The sequence below is a fragment of the Colletotrichum destructivum genome, chromosome 6 (assembly GCF_034447905.1).
Source record: "Colletotrichum destructivum chromosome 6, complete sequence".
NCBI lineage: Eukaryota > Fungi > Ascomycota > Sordariomycetes > Glomerellales > Glomerellaceae > Colletotrichum > Colletotrichum destructivum.
In genome coordinates this window covers 39735-59489 of record NC_085901.1, presented here as the reverse complement: position 1 = coordinate 59489, position 19755 = coordinate 39735, and the positions used below count along the sequence as shown (strand labels likewise).

The 19755-nt window shown below is 50.1% G+C and overlaps 5 protein-coding genes across 5 annotated transcripts; 4 read left to right on the top strand and 1 right to left on the bottom strand.

Annotated features, from left to right (window-relative positions):
* The first annotated feature begins 2458 nt into the window (after positions 1-2458).
* On the top strand, positions 2459-6178 carry CDEST_09186 (Putative nitrogen regulatory protein areA, GATA). Its single transcript, XM_062925345.1, has 4 exons — positions 2459-2587; positions 2642-4225; positions 4278-5570; positions 5620-6178. The coding sequence occupies exons 1-4, from the start codon at positions 2571-2573 to the stop codon at positions 5963-5965; spliced, it is 3240 nt and encodes a 1079-aa protein (XP_062781396.1). The 5' UTR covers positions 2459-2570; the 3' UTR covers positions 5966-6178.
* A 400-nt stretch (positions 6179-6578) lies between these two features.
* CDEST_09185 (Putative MFS transporter superfamily) lies at positions 6579-8108 on the top strand (the record flags this gene model as incomplete). Its single annotated transcript, XM_062925344.1, has 3 exons — positions 6579-6828; positions 6880-7479; positions 7542-8108. Exons 1-3 carry the CDS (start codon positions 6766-6768, stop codon positions 8106-8108), a joined length of 1230 nt encoding a protein of 409 aa, XP_062781395.1. The 5' UTR covers positions 6579-6765.
* A 2020-nt stretch (positions 8109-10128) lies between these two features.
* Positions 10129-12031, bottom strand: CDEST_09184 (uncharacterized protein; the record flags this gene model as incomplete). Its single annotated transcript, XM_062925343.1, has 2 exons — positions 10129-11509; positions 11565-12031. 2 exons carry the CDS (start codon positions 12029-12031, stop codon positions 10129-10131), a joined length of 1848 nt encoding a protein of 615 aa, XP_062781394.1.
* A 4053-nt stretch (positions 12032-16084) lies between these two features.
* CDEST_09183 (Putative cytochrome P450) lies at positions 16085-17854 on the top strand (the record flags this gene model as incomplete). Its single annotated transcript, XM_062925342.1, has 3 exons — positions 16085-16207; positions 16267-17419; positions 17478-17854. The coding sequence occupies 3 exons, from the start codon at positions 16085-16087 to the stop codon at positions 17852-17854; spliced, it is 1653 nt and encodes a 550-aa protein (XP_062781393.1).
* A 433-nt stretch (positions 17855-18287) lies between these two features.
* CDEST_09182 (Putative short-chain dehydrogenase/reductase SDR, NAD(P)-binding domain superfamily) lies at positions 18288-19436 on the top strand (the record flags this gene model as incomplete). Its single annotated transcript, XM_062925341.1, has 5 exons — positions 18288-18383; positions 18450-18568; positions 18637-19115; positions 19173-19309; positions 19368-19436. The coding sequence occupies 5 exons, from the start codon at positions 18288-18290 to the stop codon at positions 19434-19436; spliced, it is 900 nt and encodes a 299-aa protein (XP_062781392.1).
* Positions 19437-19755: the final 319 nt, after the last annotated feature.

Genomic DNA, 19755 nt, shown 5'->3' with positions numbered 1-19755 from the left:
TAAACAGTACCTACAATGCTATATTAACTACAACTAAGACAACTAGGTACTACTATTACCTATAGCCTAGTTTACCTACAACAGCGTAGTTAGAGAAAGCATACTACACTCCTTATTCTACCTAAACTACAGATTTAAACCTACTGCACATAGAGAACTACATAAAGGACTACAAGCCCTAAAGGCTGTAGCTAAGATTAACAAAATTTGCAAAATCTAGACAAACGTCTCCTAAGATTTAGAATTTATTAGAAAACAAATAAGAAAGTATGCTAATACTTTAAGGATTAGAGGACCATCTTTAGAAGAGGGAGATAGCGCCTACCTTATACAACAAAATATTAAAACCAAGCAACCTAGCAATAAGTTAGACTATAAAAAACTTAGACCTTTCAAAATTATCCAAAAGGTTTTAATAGTTAACTACAAACTTAAGCTACCTAACACAATAAAGATCCACCTAGTCTTTTACATTACACTCCTTAAACTAGCACTACGCAGATTACATACTAAAGACTGCATCATTGTAGAACCTAACAAACCAGAATATAAAGTTAAACAAATTATTAACTATAGGAACAAAGATAGTTATAATAAGTATCTTATTAAATAGAAAAACTATAGGCATAAAGACAACTTATAGGAACTAGTTAAGAACCTCTAGCACTCCTAGCAGCTGCTCTAGGACTTCTACAACGCTTAGGCGCAGCAGGGACTAGTTTAGGGAAGTTAGAAAACAGGTTGCTAACACCCCTAGACATCTAGGACAAATTACTAGCATCCCTAGGAGGAAGAAACAATAAGTCTATAGCACCCTAACTACTATTTAATTAAACTACATAAGTAGCCTTAATAATAGGATCTATAATAGGGTCTACAGGCTATTCTTTTGCTGCCTTATGCCCCTTCTTAAACACTATACGCTTCTCCTTACGCAGACGATCCAGCTGCGCTAGAGACTTATCTATTTTAGCCTAAGCCTAATAAAAAACCTCTGCTTGTTTTTGCAATATTTTAGCTTTTTAATAAAGCAACGCTTCCTCTTGCTCCTCAGCCTTGTCCAAACGATCCGCTTTATTTAACAAACAATCTACTACTACTATTAGAAAATAACATAATTAAAAAACATTAATAGAAACTTACATTTGCAAATTGCATTATTATCTCTATTGTAAGGATAACTTTAATAAGTACACTTATAATATTTTAAGTAACCTGCAAGCATTTTGTAATAAATCCCCTTAGAACGATAATTACTGCACAGTATGTTAATTTTAATACTTTAACTACAAATCTTTAGAGAATTAGCAAGACAGCGCTTTGTTGACTTTACCTTCTTAGGAAGACTTTCTAGGCTTGCTACGTTAAACGCTAATATAATAGAGAAAAGGATAAAGAAAGGAAGAACAACTAAATACACCCTACAATAGGAACCTACTTACCTATATAGGTCTAAGGGACTAGACCTTTAGAGGAGGGACCTAATGTTACAACCTGAAAAGCGTTAGTTAATATAACTACCTAAAACAACCCCTTACAAGGAAACAGGGGATAGCACGCTTTATATGCATGCTAATAGCGCTTACAAAGCAGAACAGAAGAACAATAGAAGGTTATATAATAATAAGAAAGTGATTAAGAGATAAGGTAATTACTTAAGGTGATTACTAAGTAAGCAACTTACCTTAGACTTACTACACTTAATCACTTTGCTAAGATACTAATTAGACCTTAGGGATACTAACAAGAAGAATAGGATATAAGGATATTTATTTTATATAGATAGATTATCTTCTATAGCTCTTTAGCAATCAACTTTGTAATTATCCCCTTAGATACTCTTAGCACCCTTTACTAGTAACTAACGTTACAACCCCTTGTTAAGTATACAACTAATCACTGTATCCTCTAAAGACCTAATCCTTTCAGCACAACTTACAGCACTGTTCCCCAGCTTCGTTGCCTCAGCTTCTGCTAATAGACACTACCACAGAAAGCCAACCGTAACATTGCACTCTAAATGTGACCTAGAAAATTATTGCAAGCGTGATATTGCCGTCTTATGACAGGTGCAATTACTAGTTAGATGCAAATGATGCTTTGCTAGAGTATATAGTTATGTGCATACTTTATGCAGATGCGGTCTTAGTTGCATATTAGCCCGCTATGCATTGTGCTTACATAGTAACCTAGTGCATCTCAGCAGGGCTTGCATTAGGGTCACCTAGTGTAATGCAGCAGGGCTCGCTCAGGATCTTCGAGCACAGGCTCAGGTACTTAGTTACATGCTCAGGCTCCTCTCAGTTTAGAGCGGCGACTGCTCAGTACTGCGGCCAGAAAAAGTGGCGGAGATCAGTGAAGCAAATATGGCTGTAACCGAGCCTATCGGTGCATTGCCAGCCTCAGCTAGGTATTCGCCACCGATAAAAATCAGGCAGCGATTCTTGCTTTTGCATCACTTCGCAACTTGACGGCATCAGAATCAGCACCCGTGCTGCGGCGCTGAGACCTTGATTCTTGAGTGATGAGACACGAATAAGGACGTATGTCCCAACATTCAGCACGTGACCATGGTCGATTCGATAAGGTAGGAAGCCCAAAAGCATAGGGCAACTCACGCTGAAAATGCCGCAAAATGCAGCAAAGACATGTGGTCGAGGGCCTTGGAAACTCTCGCACCCGACGAAAAGGGCCGACTGAAGACCTTTGTCGACGTCGACGCCGACGGGCCAGACGTGTTGAGTGACATCCTCCAGGCCGCTCAGCAGAAGAAGGTCGAGGCGCTGAAGAAGCGGTGGAGGTTTACCTGGCATGGTCATACCTACATCGTCAGAGACTATTTGGAGAAGATCATTGCCTGGGTCGAAAGGTTCAAGGCTGTGGGCGATGCAGCAGTGCAGCATGACCCTACTCACGCGGCGCTGCCTTGGGCCTGCGTTCGCTTCTTCCTCCAGGCGGCCGTCGATAACGTGCGGGCTTTCGGCATCATGGCTGAGAACATGAGCCAGGTTGTAAACCTCATTGCTCAGTCTGCGATCGTGGAGGACCTGTATCTGGGTCGCAACCTCAAGGTCGCCCGCCTCTTGGAACAGTCACTCACTCGACTGTATGCTGGTATCCTGCGTTTTCTGGACAGAACCGCCAACTACTACTCGAACGGCACGGTCAAAAACCTGGCGAAAAGCGCGCTTGGTGACTTAGAGGCTACACAAAGTCTTTCCGATCTGGTTGCCGTCGAGCAGGACGAAATCGAGCGCTACATGGGGATCGCAGAAGCCGAAGTTCGTGAGCTAGCCGCCGCAGAGTCAGAGCAAGCTCAATCTCAACACACGACGGAAATGAAGAAAATCTTATTGGGCCTAAAATCTCCAATTTGCAGGATTGCCGCAGACACATCGCAACTCCTAAAGCTATCCGAAGAAGCTGACCGCCTGGCCATATTGAGGTCTCTCTCCACGTTGCCGTATCCGTCTCATCACCAGGCTGCGGTCCGTGGGCGCTTAGATGGGTCAGGAGAATGGCTGTTACATCACCAAGCCTTTCGCAGCTGGCGGGGAAGCAGTTCGTCCACAATTCTTTGGTTGCACGGCATCCCAGGCTGCGGGAAAACAAAGCTCTGCTCGGTTGTCATCGATTCGATAAAAGCCATAAAAGCTGAATCGGCTGAGCTTCTGGCTTTTTTCTACTGCGCCAGAGATCCGCGAGAACCAATGCGAGGACAGTGCAGAGCCGCTGTACAGAGTCTTCTACGGCAAGTTGTGGCTATGTCCCCAACCCGAACAGTCCCGAGAGCAGTGAAGGCTGTGTATGAGAGGATACAATCTGAGGGCTTCGAGGAACGTGAGTGGTCGTTGGGGGAATGCAAAGACACTCTCATCGATGTCATGGACATCTACCCCTCACTCACGATCATTATCGACGCCCTGGATGAATGCGACGAGGATGAACGGATGGACCTTCTTGTCTCGCTTAAGGAAGTGAGAGACAGGTCTGCGAATCTGGTCAAGATTTTTATCTCGAGTCGTGACGATGTTGATATAATCTCATCGCTAGCCGATACGTCAGACATCAGAGTCAGCGCCGCTCACAACTCTGTGGATATCAACCGATTCGTTGATGAGAGAGTCAGTGCGCTCATGGACTCTCGAGAGAACCTCTACGGCCCTGGACTTCCGGGACTTCGCCAAGATGTTGCGTCAGTTTTATCAGAGAAGGCTGAGGGAATGTAGGTGGCTTATAAAGAGTAATCAGTCATTGAAACTACTGACATATCGAAGGTTCAGATGGGTAGACCTGCAGCTCGAGACGTTGAAGCGTGCGAAACTCGATCAGGACCTCAAGTCTCAGCTTGGCCGCCTCCCACGAACCCTTGACAACTCATACTACGCAATCTACTGCGCCATCCAAGACTCTGGGACATGTGCAGAACTCCTTGCTAACGGCGTGTTTCAATGGCTGCTCTATGGACAACAAGCGATAGAAACGGAGACATTCGCGGCCTTCATCTCCCTTGTGACCGGGGCCTCGGTAATCCCGCTGAAACCACAGCACCTGTTGGACATTTGTGGAAATCTGGTAGAGATTGACCCAGCACTCAACGTCTTCCGCTTTGTCCATCTGTCTGTCCGCGAGTTCTTCGAACATTTCCAGGGCCGTGGAGATGAGACATTCACCCCGTCAAAGGGGCATGCAGCCTTGGCCCACCACAGTTTGCTGCACATATGCTCCAGCCTCGCTCCAACTCGCATAGCCGCCAACCAGAAGCTTTTGGGGAAAGGCATCTCCTCGTACCCCCTTTCCGAAGAATCAGTGAAAAAGTACGTGAACCGGTACTGGCATGAGCACGCCAGGCTAAGCGGAGAAAATCGTTATAAGGTCCCTTTTCAACCGCTGTTCGACACTTTTATTAGAACTCATCTAGAGTCGCCCTCGATATTCGAGGTCTGGTGTCGTACCGCTGCTTTCGATGGAGTCACGGGACTGGAGCTGGAAAGGTGTTACTCAGCTACCAGAAGCCCCGCCCATCCAGTGTGGCTGGCATGTGCTTTTGACTTGGAGGAGGCCATAGACTTCTGCAACCGCCAAGGAGGGTTTGACACGGAAATGAGGACAGGTGTTTCTCTCACGCCCCTGCTCGAAGCCGCTAGACTCGGTAGCCCTAGCACCCTTCGCAAGTTAGTGGAATGCGGAGCAGACGTCTGGGCCGTGACGGCCAACTACCGCAAGGGTGTGGCGGACTTTGCCCTCGAAAATGGGCATACGTCTGTGGTTGAGCAACTTGAGGAGCTCGGTCTGATGAAACATTTTGCATCAGTCAAGGCCAATAATGGCATGGGCTCTGGCCCGAGGAGATTGGCCAAAGATGAGGCTGCTATACAGGAGAAACCATCCGTTCACGTCGACTTTCTCACTCATGAATGGAAGGATAGAGAAATCTGGGTCTCTTGGAGATATCTAGCGTCTCACGGATCCGAATACGACAACAAAGCTCGCTTGGAAAACGCCGCATGGCGTGCTTGGACGAAGGCTAAGGATGGTTTAAAGACCCTGCCGGCAGAGGAGCTTAATTGGTCAATCCCCCCTCCAACTCTGCTTCTTCTTTCGGCTTACCATTACCAGGTTGAAAGATTGCGATGTGACCTGGCTTTATGGGCCAGCGATTATGGGCTCGGATACAAGCCCAAACGGTTTCAAATCAGCAGAAAGCAGATTTTTCAACAAGAACGAGTTTACAATCCCCTTGCGTGGGAGGGAAATAAAACATGTTCACTTCAACGAGCAAGTTTTGCAAGCCATCTCTGTGGATCTCGGAGAGGAGGATGTGGATGTTGACTCCCCAGACAATGGCAATCACGAGGATCCAAACAAACGGCTTATTACAGAGGAATCCGGGGACATTTATTCATTAACTACAGGCCAGAGTATGGTGATTCTTCCGCCAACAACACTTACGTCGCAGACGTAGAGTTCTTCAGCAGTCGCATAAGGTCTATTCTCTTTGTTTGAGGAGATATTCTATTATTATAAGCTCGTCACGGACTCTATTTAGTTGCTTTACAATATTCATGGAGCAGCTTCACTAGTGGTAGCTAATCCTCGGCGTTGTCAAACATCTCGGCATGATTCAATCCGTCGTACCAAACAATGTCCACGCCCTTTCTATCATTCTACAGTCCGTACTGAGGCAAATCGTGGGCCTTGTACGACCGCGCCTCAAGCTCTTCGTCCTGCGCCAGATACTGCTGCAAGGCGTAAGGGTCGAGGATGATGTCAGCCTGCAGTCAGCTTACCATCCATTGGGCGGGGGGGCGCGTCTTCAACCCCTAGCCCCAAAAGGGCGGTTCCGTCCACTAGAAAATGTGCCAAAGTCTCAGAAACCTGCCAAAAGTCCACAAAAGACCTCTTGTGAGTGAGTGAGGTAGATCCCTGTGCACGCAGATAGAGCAATCTAGTAGTGCCGAGAGCGTTCTGCGGAGTTCGGCTCAGGACATAGTGCCTCGTTGTCTTTATTAATGGGGAGGAGCCTTATTAGGGATGCTTAACTTACTATCTCAGCATGAAGCCACTGCAAACTGCAACTTTCACGCGGATGAAAGGCTTCCTACGGGCAGTCTTTATGTTTTTCCAAGTATTCTTTTCTTATTCCTCCAGGCCCGCAATATGTTTAGGAAGGGGTCTGGCCGTCCGTCCGCTATCGTAAATTAGCTGCCCGAGGACGGGGCATATTCGGAGCAAACATGCTGCCACGGCGCAGCCAACTCAACCATGTTTTTCCTTAAAACCGCTAGTCACACTGCATTTCTTCGGCCATTTTTCCATCGTGGCAATGTACCTTGCCCAACAGCTGAGCCAAGGACAACTGCGACTGTATGACAAAAGTTGCTGGAAAGTAGAGCCGGCAGCGACGACACCGCCTACGACCCCGAAACCAGCACCATGGTCGGCCTCGATGCTAAATTCCAGGAGAGTTCTGCCCGCGAAATGGACTCTGTTGTTGATGGCAGGAAAGGTTACGGGGCTGCAAGCGAAGCGGACTCAAATGCGAACAAGGATGCCGAAAGTGGTTCCCCGGTAGCTGGCGAGACAACTGCCACACCAGACGGTCCCGACGACGCTGCAAATCCGTACAACTGGTCGAAGGCGTACAAGCTGACCAACGTGGTGGTCGTCAGCTTGTCTGTGCTCTACACCAGCCCCGCAACCACCATGTTCGCCCCCGGCGCCCCGAGCATGCAGCGCGAGTTCGGCTTCAAGAGCAGCACTGTTGAGATCATGACCATTACTATGGCGTCACTCGGCTTCGCTGTGGGCCAGTTGTTTATCCCCCCTCTGTCCGAGGTCTTTGGCCGTATGCCTTTTTACCGTGCGAGCTCCATCTTTTACCTTGGCTTCACCGCTGGCTGTGCGCGCAGCACCAGCATCGCCGAGTTTCCCCTCCTCCGGTTATTGACGAGCTTGTCTGCAGCATCGTACATGCTCGTGAGCATAGCCCTGTTACTCCCCCTTTCCCATTTTGCGCTATGAAACAAAGCTGATAGTAGTTGACGCTGCGCCAAGGCTGGCGCTGTCATTGTCGCCACCTTTCTGTTCATGCACGAGACGAAATCCGTCAACATGCTCGAGCCAAGGCCGCTCGACTTCGTAAAGAGACGGGAAATCAAAGTTTGCGCGCTGCTAGTGACAAGAAGACCCCTGTGACGCAGCTCGTGTTGCACGCTATGATCCGCCCTATAACAATACTATTCATTTCGCCTATTGTCGCACTCATCGCGCTCTATACAGCCTTCAACTTTGGCGTCACCATGCTCCTCTTCGCTACCTTCCCAACTGTCTACGAGGATACCTACCGTTGCAGCGTCAGTATTTCCGGCCTGGCATATTTCGGCGTCGGCATTGGCTGTGTTTTTGATGTCGTCACCTTTGCTAAGCCTAGCGATCGTCCGTTGAATACTCAAGGAGGAGCCTACCGCGCCGAACGGCGCTTGATCATGATGATGTTCGTGTCTCCGCTCTTCCCTATCGGCCTCTTCATCTACGGCTGGACTACTGAGAACAAGGTGCATCCTCCCTTACTAAACCTATTAGTCTCTAATCTGTTAGTTAGTTAATCAGACTGCTGCCTATCTACTTAAATAAAGACAGCCTAAGTGTACTAGGGTTAGAACTTAGACTGAAGTCGTCTTAAGATATACAGGTTAGATTAGAAGCGTCATAGCACAGGGCTCTCTATATTATTTACACTAGCTAGGGTTGCATGTACTTTACTAGTAACTACAGGCGGCTTAATACCTGCAGCTGGATGGCTATTAAAGGCCGCGTAACTAGCAATATGCAGGTTAAGGTCTGCAGGTTCCGCATTGAGCTAGCAGAGGTCGAGGGCGTCATCATCAGGGTAGCTGCCGGTTCGCTGGCCTGCGCCGTGCTTACACTTCGTGATAGCAAGGGTCACCATAATAGGCTCCTCGTTACAAATGTGGTAATCGCAGACAAGGACAAGAGCGAAGCACAAGTTGCCTAGATAATCAACCAGCTGCGCGCGCGGCTTTCTAACTCTTTCCGTAACTGTATGGTCCTAGCTATCGTCGTAACTATTGACAAGGTGCCTCTTACTGCACACAGCAAGATCGACTGAAACGCCGTGCAGGCGCTCCCTCTGCCAGGAATGAGGCCGTCCGTCAAAAAACAAGAGGAGCAAAAGAAGAGCTTTACACCCGTCGAGCATCGCCTTTCACAAGTTTGGGCTGATGTGCTCCCGGAGCTCTTCTTTGCGGCCAAGCCACTGTCGCCAGAGTCTGACTTTTTTTCCGCGTCGGTGGCAACTCGCTGCTGTTGGTCAAGCTGCAGTCAGTCATCAAGCGCACGTTTGGTGACGCACCTCACTTGGGCTTGCTCATGAGCACGCCAAAGCTCGGCAGCATGGCGACCCTGCTGGAGAGCGAAGGATCTGCTCCGGACTGGGACAAGGAGATGGCACTGAGCTTGTTAGACGATATCCCAGAGACGGCGCAGCGGACAAGAATTTCGGCCAACCTGTAGCCTCCATAGTTGCTGCTGGATGTCGGGTATCAATGCCGTGAGTCGCTGGCCTGTCGGGATCGCTTTGCTAATCCGAGTGATGATACTGGCAGTGGTATTGATCGGAGTGATGTCGTTGCTGAGCCATCCCACCGAAGCAGTCGAAGGGCGCGAATGGGGCCATAGAACGCGAGGATGTGAAGATGCATCGGGGCTCTACATGTTGCACAGGACTGTAATCTTGTCTTTCTTCCCGTCACAGTCGGGTTCACTTTGGCGATCTAGTGGTTTTCGCGCTGCTGTAGCTGGAATAATGTTGTTATGGCGGAAGGACTCTGAGGCTCTCTAGTCGCGTCAGAAAGGCCAGAAAGTTGCTCTGAGGCTCCTGGCACTCTTAGATATCCGAAAGAAGTGGTGAGATCGACTTGCAATGGCGCTCTGCGATATGACAAAGAGTCCTTTCACAAGCTTCCTCAGTCTCAGTCATGTTTGGCTAGATGTGGTGGAGACTCTCACGCCAGGGATGCAGGAAGTAAAAGCCAAGAGACATACCGGGCAAAGAGGCCTACTCTCCAGGAAAAGGATGTGAGGGTTCTGCTTATAGACAGAACAGCGACATGAGATATACTCGGGTTTCACTCCCCGCGCCCAGGTGGTCTTTAGGTGGCTATGTAAGCCAGGGTGTACGATTCAATCCACACGTAGTCTTAGTCTGCAGGCGGTGCATGCATTTGTACTGCTCGTCTAACCGGCGAGTCAAGAAAGCCACCAGCAAAATCCCACGAGATCACAACATCTTGAAACAGAGAGTAAGAAGTACAGAAATGCGTTTTTTGGGGTTGAAAGAGCCGTCCAAGCCCGGAATATGCATATGTTCCCGACTGTGAATGTGGCTGCGGGTAGAGGGGCCAGGGTCCGTGGTGTGCGCACTCTATAGGTTACAGGTATCAATGGGCGGCGGCAGCATACGACGGGGGACAAGATTGGTGCTGCAGTGTTTGTAGGCGCTGGCAGCCACTGGCTTGGAACAGCAATGTAATAGCTTGTATCTTCTTAACATACAATCTAATCGTCTTGTTTCTAAGCACTGTTGAAAGCCCGATTGACAGGACTTTAACGGTTGACGGTCCGAAGCTTTAGACCCAGGCCATCGTGTTCGTCCCACAGGGCCACCTTCTGCTGTTCACTCGCCAATTCCATCCATGCCAGGTGGGTGGAATCATCTCCCTGCTCCCTCATCGGCTGATCGAACCCGTGATAAAGAAAAGGTAGCAGAGACGTCTTCCAGATAGGCAGGTGCCGCGTTCGCCAAATGGCAAACAAAAAGAGATAGATGCTCAACGCAAGCATGCCACCGAGATACAGAACAAACCACCAGTTCACCAAGTAATACTGGTCTGTGGCTACTTCTCCTTGCACCCGGTGCGGGGAAGCAATCTTCAGGGTGTCTCCAACGTATATTGATACGTTGGACAGTAACCTCTTCATCGTCTCATGCAAAGGAGCCGATGCCTGACTGTTTCTTCTCAACGCCCATAGGAGTATTTCCAAAGCGAGGTTAGTGGAAGCAATGTTGTAGGTCCCGTCTGGCTGCGTTTGTTTATGGATGTGGCCTCCGAAAAGCCCCATCATGTACTCGCGAAGTCCCTCGTGGGCTTCAAAAGAAGCTTCATACCGACAGGGCTTGGTGGAATTTCTTGCCACGTCGTCGTTGTCAGGTTCGCCGTTTTTGTTGTTGTTGCATGGTCCTTCTAAGACAATAACTTTGCCACCAATCTCCGAATGCTCAACCGCTGCCATATGGTTTTTGAAACCAGGCACTGCTGTGATATTGGCAGTTCCGTCCATGTTCAGGACGTCGTAAAAAATTTCATCGCTCGATCGTACTTGCCAAAACACAATGCATTCCACGGCCTCCGGTCCCCGCCACTCATCATGCTTGGTGATCGCTGCCAAATGAACGATCAACCCTGGGTTGTGAGCGAAAGACTTATTGAATGTGCTGTTTACTGGCAGTTCGTAGCTCGACTTCAGGTAGATTGAAGCGGGAACTTGGATAACAGAGCCATTTGAATGGGTCGTTGACACGTGGTTGCTGATGTTGGCTGGGTTGGAATACACGGTGCCGTCATAGTCGGTGGCGGCTTGCACGCTCTGACATTCATATCCAACGTTCAGCGAAGTGACATGGAACCATCGGCAAACACCGGTGGAGCAGAGGATTGGCAACTTGAGGCCCTGGGCAACGGGGCCCGGGTTAAAGTCAGACGTCCAACCAGCGAGAATAGCCGCCTGCATGCCTGGTTCTGCGATCTGGAAGACGGGGTCGCTTATGTTGTACGAAATGCTGAAAGGGAATGCTGCGTCCTGGAACCGACTACTTGTCGGATACCACTTGTAGTCTCGGCCTTGAGTGACGGTATTCTGCGCCGAGGATGACGAATAGAAGGTAGCGAGGAAAAAGACGCAGCCCAGTGCGATGTTGAGCGACTGCCTGAACATCCTCATATTAGTGATGGTGCCTACCGAAAACGACTCAATCAACTCACAATCTGTGCTTTGAAAAAAGCAGTTTAGCAGATCCAGATATGCCTCGAGATGCTGCGTCAAAGGCCTGCAGATCGGCCACCGGTTTGGGCGAGTGGTGCAGGAACTGGTACCACTTGAGCTGACCCATCGCCCCAGCGACGAGATACGTCATGCATAACTTCATAACCGTGGTCAACTGCGCAACAACAGATTGTAGGGTTTTGAATGGTGAGTGAGGGAATTGAAACCAGTAATGGTCGTCTACAATCTGTTCATTGTAATCGTTCAAAAGCTTCAGGTAGAGGGCGAAAGTGATGAGGCCGACAGTCATAGTAATCAACTCCAACGTCCACCATCCTTTGATAAGTTTAGTAATTGTCGAAAGCCGTATACCGGCCTGCTGAGGGGGGGTCTCGGGCGGGCGTGAAGGGCGAACCTCAGAGGACATGGCTGGCTTGTTGGTAGGAGGCTCCAATTTATCGACCATCTCTGAAGGGGGTGTGGACTTCTCGCTTGTCTCAGAATCCATGTTGTCGTCCTTCGTCCACAAGATCAAAGTCAAGGTTTGTGTGCAAAGGCCGGGAAGACTTCAACGTGTAGATTAAGTTGTAGTTTCTTAGAACTTCATTGATTTAAGAAAATGATGTTAATCCAGGACTGTTGGCTTGGAAACATTTGCTACATTGCTGTACATCTTATAGTCACAGTAGAAGAGAAGAAGCAGAGAGTCAATCACCATCCTGCGCTGTCTTTAAGATGCTTGCGCCCAACCGTACAGAAACAGCAGCCAGACCGACCAATCGCGCATTTATGTTATGTCTCAAATGTCATTGCAACTGTTGTGGCAAGACCGCACGCAGTGGCGGTGTGGATCGAAATGAAAGATCTAGGCATCAGGAAGGTCAGAAGACGGGACGTGTTATTGTAAAGCCTACGAAAGCAACAGAGTTAGGCAGCGAAATGCAAGGCTGCGTTCTTCTGTTGAGGCGCTGCATCGTCCAGCTGAAAACCTGTGAACGGCGGTGGTCCAATGTGTTGTCTCAACGCTAGCAAGGCTAAGCGGAGACTGGCGTCTTCAGCTTGGATAGTGAATATGCAAGCGTCTCCAGCTGAGGCTAGAGCTGACTGCAAAAATGAACTGCTGGGCTGCATAATAGTCCCTGAAAACGGTTTCGGCAGCCATACGCAGCTTGCTGTTGTATCGGTATGCGACAGGGTTTCTGGAATGTGTCTACTATAAGTTTCTCAGCCACGACAAGTTTGGCCCAATGCGGAGTCGTTGGCCTCCTGCATCAACAACAGTGTTGCAGAGTCACTCATTAGGTGGAAAGTGACATAGAAAAGCGGCTTGAGTTTCTACGTGTAAGACTGCAGCTCGATAGAGATTGGAAGTAGCGAAAGGCAACGAAGAAAGTGAGTTGTATTGGAGGGTGGTGATGATGAAGAAGAAGCTGAAAGCTGGGCTTAGGCTAGCCGAAGCAATCCGTAAAGGTGAACCATGTTTCCTTGGACACAGACGTTTCAGAGCCCACATCGACATTTGGCCCTAGGTGGGTGAAGTCCTCCACGAAACATGCCCATCGTTTGCTGTTTTTCTGGACCTCCAAGGCGTCTGAAAAAGTGTAACCGGCCCCAATTGGCCTCAAGCTACCCTTGTACTCCTCGATCTGCGTCCGAGTACCCATTTTTAGCTTTGGAAGAGTACACAGATCTAGGGGTATTTGGATGTCACAAAAGGCGTAGTATCGCCTAGACCGCCCACTCTCTCGAGGGATAGGGTCGAAGGATACCATAGTATGCCCCTTGATTCTCAGTCTCCCTTCTAGTCTAGCCTACGACTTCTTGTCCAGGTTTTCTGGATCAGGACACATGAAACGGTGGTATCCCTTCTTAAAGCGGCTTGTCTTAGTGCTTTTAATAGGCACATCCTCTTCGTAGGTGTCACCGGACGTTGATTCGTCATATCCTTCCTCCTCTTCATCTTCGTCTTCATCTTCATCCTCATCTTCATCCTCATCTTCATCCTCATCTTCGTCTCCGTATTTAACTTTATCTTTATCTTAGGCTTTTTAGCCCCTTTATTGTTTCCTTTGCCTCCTTCGCAAATGCAGTTGCCAGTGGGGCAGTCACACTCTACGTACAGACTTCTATAGTTCAGGATATAAGAGGCACTGCCTGTATTTCCATAGGTATTGTAGGCATGATCTGCCTTAGTTTCGCCAGCTTTTAAGCTGTGAAATCTCTCTAGATTCAAGTCGTAAAGCTTATTTGCCACCTAGGCTTGCAGCTTTTGCAATTTAACAATGTCCATCTCATCCAACAGGGATAATTAAGGTTTCTCTACCCTCCGTGTTTAACGTAGTAGTAAGTAATCTAGACTCTCTACGTCCTAATCATTAGGAAGATTAGTAGGCCGTACTGGCTAGGTAGGGCGTTTACTATTACTAATCTATGAAGTTGGTGCTATTAGGCTTTTTTTTTGCCTGTAGTCCCTGCATCTCAACGTTACTATCCCCATTAGGTGGCGGAATCTTAGGTAGACTAGGCGTTTTGTGCCTATCTGCTTGCTTGTTAGACCTCTTTTAGATCTCTAAACTGGCTAGCTTTTTGCCCTCTAATTTATCTTGAAAACAAATTTCTTCCTAATATAGAAGCGTTGGCGGCTTGGCTGGATTGGCAGGAGCTGATGTCTTACCCTGACCTCTTTTCGTTAATGTCTTGGTTCTATCTTCCGGCTGAGATGCTTTTAGCTGGGGAGGGTTGATTCTAAAGAAGTTATTGCCGGTGCTTTTAAGAGGTGCCTCCAGATCGAAAGACCGTTGAAAGCTTCCAGTCAAGCCAGATACATCTGGTGACCCCCCACGTTGTTGCTCTTGCTGTTGCTTTTGCTGCTGATACTGCATGGATGATTGCTTCCCTTTTGCCTTTAATGAGAGGTTCTCTGCTGGTGGCGCAGGCTCTCGCGTTTTTAACGGCTCTCTTAACGCTGGTAGCTCCGCTAGCTCCTTTAGTGATTTTCGAAGGCCTCCGTTCTGGGATTTATGTACTATGTTATTTACGAACTCAACGACCGACTTCCGCCCCTTCATGTTATCCACCAAATGATTCCCGAGGTCGATCTATCACACAAGGGGCAAATCATGTTCTGACTGTAAGCCATATATATGTAAAAATAGTTTGGTTTGTTCTACTCGAATTCCGGAACATGTACATTTAAATTTGATTTCGTATGAGATGGATCTCAACGTACGCTTTACTCTGCTTTAACGGATGCAGTGTAAATTTACCATTTTTGACGTATTGAATCAAGTATCGTACCCAGTGAATGTTAAGATCCACAATGCGGACAGCCGGTCACATACGGAACCGAATGGCAATACTCTCCTTATAAGCTTTTATGACCGTGAGCATACCGGGTCGAGTCGTTGATCAGTAATACTGCCATACTAGTTTTCTTCTATATCAATAATCACCAAGAAAATGTCAATGCTGTGGAATTATGATTTTCCAAAATACTAGATCAATTAATATTCCGTTCCAACAGAGATAATAAATGAAAACATCCTTGGCAAATGCTTTCGCAGTAGTTAGTCTTCAATAAATCCAAGAATTTCACCTCTGACAATTGAATACTGATGCCCCCGACTGTCCCTATTAATCATTACGGCGGTCCTAGAAACCAACAAAATAGAACCACACGTCCTATTCTATTATTCCATGCTAATGTACTCGAGCATAGGCCTGCCTGGAGCACTCTAATTTTTTCAAAGTAAAAGTCCTGTTTCCCCGGCACACCTAGTGAAGGGCATGCGGTTCCACAGTGGGAAAGGCCCGGCCGGACCAGTGCACGCGGTGAGGCGGACCGGCCAGCCAGGCCCAAGGTTCTACTACGAGCTTTTTAACCACAACAACTTTATGCTCAAATCAATATGCATTCAGCACGAAACCAAGCTCATGTCTTTACTACATCCTCAGAGTCGGATTCTCACCGTACCTAACACGGGCGGCGCCGTCACTGCTGGTGGCGCAGGCACAGGAGTGGCAGCCCGAGGATGGGGCTAAGCCACTGGCTGAAACGGCCCGACACACCCTCCTCGGGGCTGCTGTCAAGGTAGGTCGACCTCTCCAGCAGTGGGAGCAGCACGGAATAACAGAGACTCCACAAAGTCCCTCGTCCACCACGTACCCGACAATCGCAGCCACAATCTACAGACCTCTCATCCACTAACAACCAACTGATAACACACTCCCGCGAAACGGACGCTGCGCTGATACGTAACTTGTTCAAAGGTCCTTATCTGCTCCGGCGCCCGGTCCCCACCCACCAAGCGACCCGCATCGGACCGCCCGACACGCGCCGTCCTCGAGGGGGATTCGGGCGGGTGCCGACGATGGCCCCGCGATACTTGGATTGCTCGGCACAAATGGCAGCATCGCCAAGTTGTTAAAAGAGCCTCGACCTGAGTTTGTCACCTTTTGCCTTGCCGCGTCGACGCAATCACCAGCAGATAGGACGTTTACATTGCGAGAAAGTAACACAATGTCGGCAAACCTCGAGGACTTTATCAACCCGCTGTGGTTCAGCAAGCTGCAGGAGTCGCAGGAACTTGTACTCGCTCTCACGGCTGTAGCAGTCGCGGGTCTGACTTATCTCATCTACAATGTCAGTTGCACCCCCTGCTCGCATGAGTGACGGAACAATGATTCTGACCATGACAACAGGTCGCGTTCAAGACAGACATCTCCTACATCAAGGGCCTGCCAGAGATTCCCGGCGCGCTGCCCGTCGTCGGCCACCTGTTCCAGCTCGGCCAGGACCACGCCACCGTGTGCGAACAATGGTGGCGCCAGTACAGCCAGTCCGTCTACCAGATCAAGCTGGGCAACACGCGGGCCGTCGTGGTCAACTCCTTCGAGGACTGCAAGAAGATGCTCCTCGGAAACCAGAACGCCGTCATTGACAGGCCCACGCTCTACACCTTCCACGGCGTCATCAGCAGCACCCAGGGCTTCACCATCGGCTCGTCTCCATGGGACGAGTCGTGCAAGAAGAAGCGCAAGGCCGCAGGCACTGCGCTCGGAAGAGCCTCCCTTCGTAACTACCACCCCATGTTCGATCTGGAGAGCTACTGCATCCTCCGGGACCTGAAGAAGGACAGCCAGAATGGTGCCCTTGAGATTAGTGTGCGGCCTTACATTCAGAGGTTTGCGCTCAACACGACCCTCACCCTGTGCTACGGCATCCGCATGGACGCCGTGTACGACGACCTTCTCCGGGAGATTCTGTACGTCGGCTCGGCCATCTCCCTGCTTCGCAGCGCGTCGGAGAACATGCAGGACTACGTACCCATCATGCGCTATTTCCCCAACAACGAGAAGAACAAGCGGTCCAAGGAGCTCCGCGACCGCCGCGACGCCTACCTCAACCTGCTGCTGGACAAGGTCCGCGAAATGATCAAGCTGGGCACCGACAAGCCCTGTATCTCGGCCGCTATCCTCAAGGACGAGGAGACCAAGCTCACAGGTGTCGAGGTCTCGTCCATCTGCCTGTCGCTCGTGTCGGGCGGCTTCGAGACGATCCCGGGAACGTTGACTTCGGCCATCGGATCTCTCAGCACGCCCGAGGGCCAGATCTGGCAGGACCGCGCGTACGAGGACATCAAGCGGTACTACCCGGACATGCGTGATGCCTGGTCCTCGAGCATCTCCGAGGAAAAGGTTCCCTACATCAACGCCATCATCAAGGAGGCCGGCCGCTACTATACCGTCAGCGCCATGAGCTTGCCTCGCAAGACCGTCACCGAGGTGAACTGGAACGGGGCCAAGATCCCGGCCAAGACAATGATTCTCATTAACGCCCAAGCCGGAAACCACGGTAAGCCCAGCCCAGCAGTTTCTTCTATGCGCTCATTCTCAGACTAACGCGTGACCAGACGTCGACCACTTTGGCCCCGACGCGGGCAAATTCGACCCGGAGCGCTGGCTCTCCTCCCTGGACCCCCCCACCGAGCGCGAATCCGTCGGGCTCAACCACCTCAGCTTCGGCACCGGCTCGCGCGCGTGCTCAGGCCAGCACATTGCGCACCGGCTGCTGTACACGGCGCTGCTTCGGCTGTTGGCGTCGTACAAGATCGTGGCGAGTGAGACGGAGCCGCCCAACACGGACTACGTCGACTACAACCAGTTCAAGTCGGCGCTGGTGGCGATTCCGCGCGACTTCAAGGTGAAGCTCGTGCCGAGGGATGTCAGCGCGACGGAGGAGTGTTTGAGGTTGGCAGAGGTGAGGACGAGGGATCACTACAAGGAGTAAATGGGGCTAGATTGAGTGCGCTTAACAGTTGCAGTGGGGGGTAAGCGGCGATGGTCTCAGGCATCTGGGAGAGAGGGTGGCGTGGCTTGGGTTAATTAAGCATCTTGCAAAAATAGAGTAAAATTGAACACGAAGTTATGAGACAGTGTAGCATTTTCTGGGAGTTGAGTGAGCCACTTGATAGATGGGAGAGAGCTTGATGAAAGTGAGGTGATGATCCGGTCGTAAATGAAGTCCAAGGAAGAGCTCCAGCGATGCATGAGTGAGTGAGTCGCCAAAGCGCCATAATAATTGATACGTCGGCAGCTCCGACACCAGCCAATAAAGACCATTTTGATAAAAGCCCACGAACAATCGACGCTCACTGTGCATCGATCAAGTCAAAGTACCTACAAGCCAAAACCTCCTCGAACAAAGTATTAATCATTGAACCATGGCTTCACTCGACATCTCCCGGTTATTCAGCGTCAAAGGGTACGTCGCTGTTGTGACGGGCGGAAGCAGTGGCCTCGGATTCATGATCTGCAAGGTAAACCACCCGACCAGCACACACCCGCTCGCCTCATCACGTTCTTGGGCTCGCTGACCATCTTAGGGACTCGTGGTCAACGGCGCCAAGGTGTACCTCGTAGCGCTTCCCTCTGAGTCCATTGACGACAAGGTCGCGGAGCTCTGTGAACTCGGCAAAGCCTCTGGAGGAGGCAGCGCAGTCGGGTAATTAGTAGTCACACCAACCACGTCCCCTCCTCCCTCTCGCAACAGTTGCTAAAGATCCGAGTCAGGTACGCATGCGACGTATCCTCCAAGGAGGCCATCGCCGGCCTCGCGGCGTTTATCTCGCAGCGCGAATCTCACCTGGACATCCTCGTGTCCAACGCCGGCATCCGCCGCGACCCCGTCACCCCCTGCAACGTCACGTCAGCCTCCCTCGCGGAGCTGCAAGCCTCAATGTGGTCGCATCGGCACTCTGACTGGGCCGAAACCTTCAGCGTCAACACGGCGGCGCACTACTTCCTCTCTGTGGCCTTCATGCCCCTCCTGGCAGCAGCGGCGCAGCGGGACCTAGGGGCCGGGATCAAGGGCAGCAGCGAGGGCAGGGGCGCGGTAATCGTCACGAGTTCGTGCGCGAGCATGCACAATGCGACAAATGTCGACATGTCGAGCTACGCGACGAGCAAGGCGGCGACGGACCACCTCGTGAGGCTGTTGGCAGCCAAGTTTGGGCGGTGGTACATTCGCGTCAACGGCATCAACCCCGGCTGTAAGTCAAGTTCCCCCCCTCCTGGGCCAAAAGCGAATGGCGACTGACGAACTCTAGTTGTGCCAAGCAAGATGAACCCCGTGGGAGAAGAGGGCAACATGTTTGCCAATCTCTTCGACCAAGTCCCCGCCAAAAGGGCGGGCAACGAGGAAGACATTGCGGGTGCGGTGCTCTATCTTGCGAGTCGCGCCGGGGTAAGTAGTTTAACATCTTCTATGGTGACATGCAAAACTTGGCTTACAAGACATGCAGGCTTACATCGACGGCATTAATCTGTGTGTGGATGGAGGGCGTATCTTGATGGCAAACGGACAGACGTAGTAGAATATACCTAGCTATCATTCAAGGAGGCATGATGCAAACTTCTCGGTCATGCAAACACCAGTGAATCTGTACCTTGTGACAGTGTGTATCCCTCATGACTAACCGTCATCTACGCAATGAGCCAGCCCTGTTGCTGACGATGAAGCTATCCATCCGTGCTCAAAAGTTAGGCGCAGTATGGCGGACATCGGCATTTCCGCCAGCCAGAGAGACCAGCTGGGGGGCCTCGTGGCGGCCTACCCGATAGCGCTCGACTCAAGCGCAGTATTACATGAGTAGATAGACACACTTGAATCAAGAACCAACACGACGCCTT